The sequence below is a fragment of the Polypterus senegalus genome, chromosome 15, assembly GCF_016835505.1.
Source record: "Polypterus senegalus isolate Bchr_013 chromosome 15, ASM1683550v1, whole genome shotgun sequence".
NCBI lineage: Eukaryota > Metazoa > Chordata > Cladistia > Polypteriformes > Polypteridae > Polypterus > Polypterus senegalus.
The window spans coordinates 124,970,438-124,973,112 of record NC_053168.1 but is presented as its reverse complement, the minus strand read 5'-3'; the positions used below and the strand labels follow the sequence as shown (position 1 = coordinate 124,973,112).

Here is a 2,675-nt window from a genome sequence, read left to right as displayed (position 1 = left end):
CGACGGGGCCCGTATCCGTCCGTCCGTCCGTCTGTCACTCGGAAACTGCAGCTCATCCCCGTAAAGGCAATGCTTCTTCGCGCAGAGCAAAAGTGGCCTTTGTGCCGGCATCAAAAGACCCACGGAGCCGACCAGCGGCTCCCGGCGACAGCAAAGCCGCCGGCTCGACCCCAACGAAACTTTGACAATCGCCCCTCTGCAGCATACGGAGCGAAAAGCACGGCAGAGTCGTGCAGACGGCGGCGAGAGAAGAAGAAGACGAGGAGGAGAAGAAGAAGAAGATTGAACAGTAAGATCACTTGGCACGACAAGCCCATACAACAGACACTTCATTCAGTAAGCCGCAACTTTCCGTTGAAGTCGAGTTGTGACCAACCCAGAAATCAATAAAGGCGAAAATGAAGAAAGCAAAAGTAAACTTACGTTTGATCTGCCGGGGATTGCTCTGCTTCCTGCGGGACATGTCGGCGGAGTGCTGGTCAGGGGGTCCAGGTGTAGCAGCGCCAGACAGATCGTTAGGTTTTGGATCATCCAGGAGCCGATCAATGCCCGGGCTTTCAGATGAAAATGAAATGAAACCCAAACAGGGCTCTGCTCACTCGGCTGCACGCTCTCTTTTTACTATCTGCTCGCGCACTCACTCACTCACTCACTCACTCACTCACTCGTTCACCCGCTCGCTCTCCTCCTCCGCCGCCGCCGTGCCCCCCTCTTTCTCTCTCTCTCTCTCTTTCTCTCTCACCCCCTCCTCTTCTTGTCGCCTTCCTCACTGATGAAGCTGCACACACAGCCTCGATCCCACGCCGAGTGACGGACTAGAGAGGTGAACGCGTTTCGCGCTTTTCTTCAAAGACCAGGTTTGTTCCTTCTTGCTAGCCGTAGGCGCTCAGCCACTCAACTTGAATGATCGAAAGCGAGTTGAAGGTGCCGATGCGGCTTTAAATCCGAGCGAGTGCCACTTGGGCAGAAACTCTCACGACGCCTCATTACGACGCGTCATTAACGCGCGCGCGCGCGCCCTCGTTACGTAGAATTTGCCGCTTTCGTTAAAACGAACCTCCATAATGGACACTTGACACCCCCCACCCCGTCTGAATAATGAACTTAGAACTGCCACGAACTGGCGTCCCGGCCTAGGCTTGTCCCGGTGTGAAAAAGCTGTGTAATATGTTGTATTAATAAGACTCGCAAGAATAATAAAGTTCCCATTGGGATTTGACATTTTCTTGTGGTGCTTGAAATTCACCTGCGCCACAGGTGATAGCGCCTTCAGCTTTATAGCGCCCACACCTAACGGACACATTCTGTCCTCTCCAAACTCCTTTCTTTACTCGAGTAACCCCGACGTTTTTCTTTCCTTTGACTTTTGTATCGCAGCAGATGTGATTGTTTCGGCGATTTGTTTTTTATTTTTTTGTATTTTAGTTTATTGTCTTGTATTCAGTCTCGACACTTTCTGTATATTACGTTTATCTTTATTTCTTGTTCAGGCGGACGGTCTTTCTATCCAATGTCATGTATGCCCTGATGTGCTTTCTGAATTGCTGTGAAGAGCGGGGAGGCGCCACATAAATAAATTGCATTATTATTTCGTTTGTGCCTTTCTTGTTATATAAATCGAGGTGGGGATAAACACGCTTGGAGAGCGAGAATGACAGGCACCCAGGCCTGCACTCCCATAATAATTCACACGAAACGCCATTAACGCTATTAAGGCATGGGCTCTGCCAGCGTGGCCAGCATTTTGAAGCCGAACTTCAGCCCCTAGCTGTCCTCCCCTGTCCTGTCACAGAGGCGGACCAGGGGACCGCAGTTCGTTTTGATGTCCCGTGCGATCATCGCTTTGCCCGACAAAGACACACTGCGAGGGCTCCTTCGCATTTGAAGCGGGGCCTTTGGGCCGCAAGAAAGGCTACTAAAGCAGCAGGCTACTTCACAGCACACGATCAAGCAAAGCTGGGCTTGTGCTACTTTTAGGGGTCCTGATTTGAAGTGGCGAGCCCACCGGTATTTTACAAATCGTTACGATCTGTTCGTGGCTGTTCACCTGTTACGGCCCCAAACAAACCAATAAAGGATCTTTCTAGAACCTTCTTACGGCAGTTCTTTAGGGAACCGACAACGGCGTTGCGATGGCATCTCTCTGAAGAGCCACGCACGGTGCCAGCGGGCACCTTTATCTTTAAGTGGGTGTTAACCTTGCCACTTTAGCTCTGACGCTTAGAGGACCTTCGGCGACGGTATGTGTCCGTTTCTCTCCCATGTTTAAAATGACGGCCCAGTTAACGTTTAATGAGACATGCACTGTAAATTCTGATTTCATTTACCATTTTGACTGGCAATGTTGGTGATCAGATTTCGTTTTGCTCTGATGGAGTGTTCGATTTTTTAAAATCGCCATCCGATATTTAAACGGAGGGACATTTGTGGTGTGTAAAAACGCCACCTTCCACTGTTATAATGAAGCCTTTACAAGACGGTGCGGTGCCCTGGCGCGGGCAGAGGCAGATGCCATCCAACAGAACGTTGAGATAAAAAAAAAAATGAGACTCCGGCGACGAGAAGGAAACTGTGGGGCGCGACCAGCCGCACTTGCCCGTCCGAATACCGGGCGGTATCTTGTTGTTTTTTGGGGTTTTGTTGTCGTTGTTTTTTTTCGGATGTGCCCCTTTTGC

General features: G+C 50.4%; 1 protein-coding gene across 3 annotated transcripts in view; it reads right to left on the bottom strand.

Moving 5' to 3' along the window:
- The window catches only part of zfpm2a (zinc finger protein, FOG family member 2a), a 157,019-nt gene extending 156,339 nt beyond the window's left edge, over positions 1-680 (bottom strand). For 2 of the 3 annotated variants that reach the window (XM_039736517.1, XM_039736519.1), the window contains exon 1: positions 424-680. In XM_039736517.1, coding sequence (XP_039592451.1) covers positions 424-463 — 40 coding nt within the window. In that variant the 5' untranslated portion in view covers positions 464-680. The remainder of the gene's footprint in view (positions 1-423) is intronic. The other variant, XM_039736518.1, reaches the window with a different exon arrangement.
- Positions 681-2,675: the final 1,995 nt, after the last annotated feature.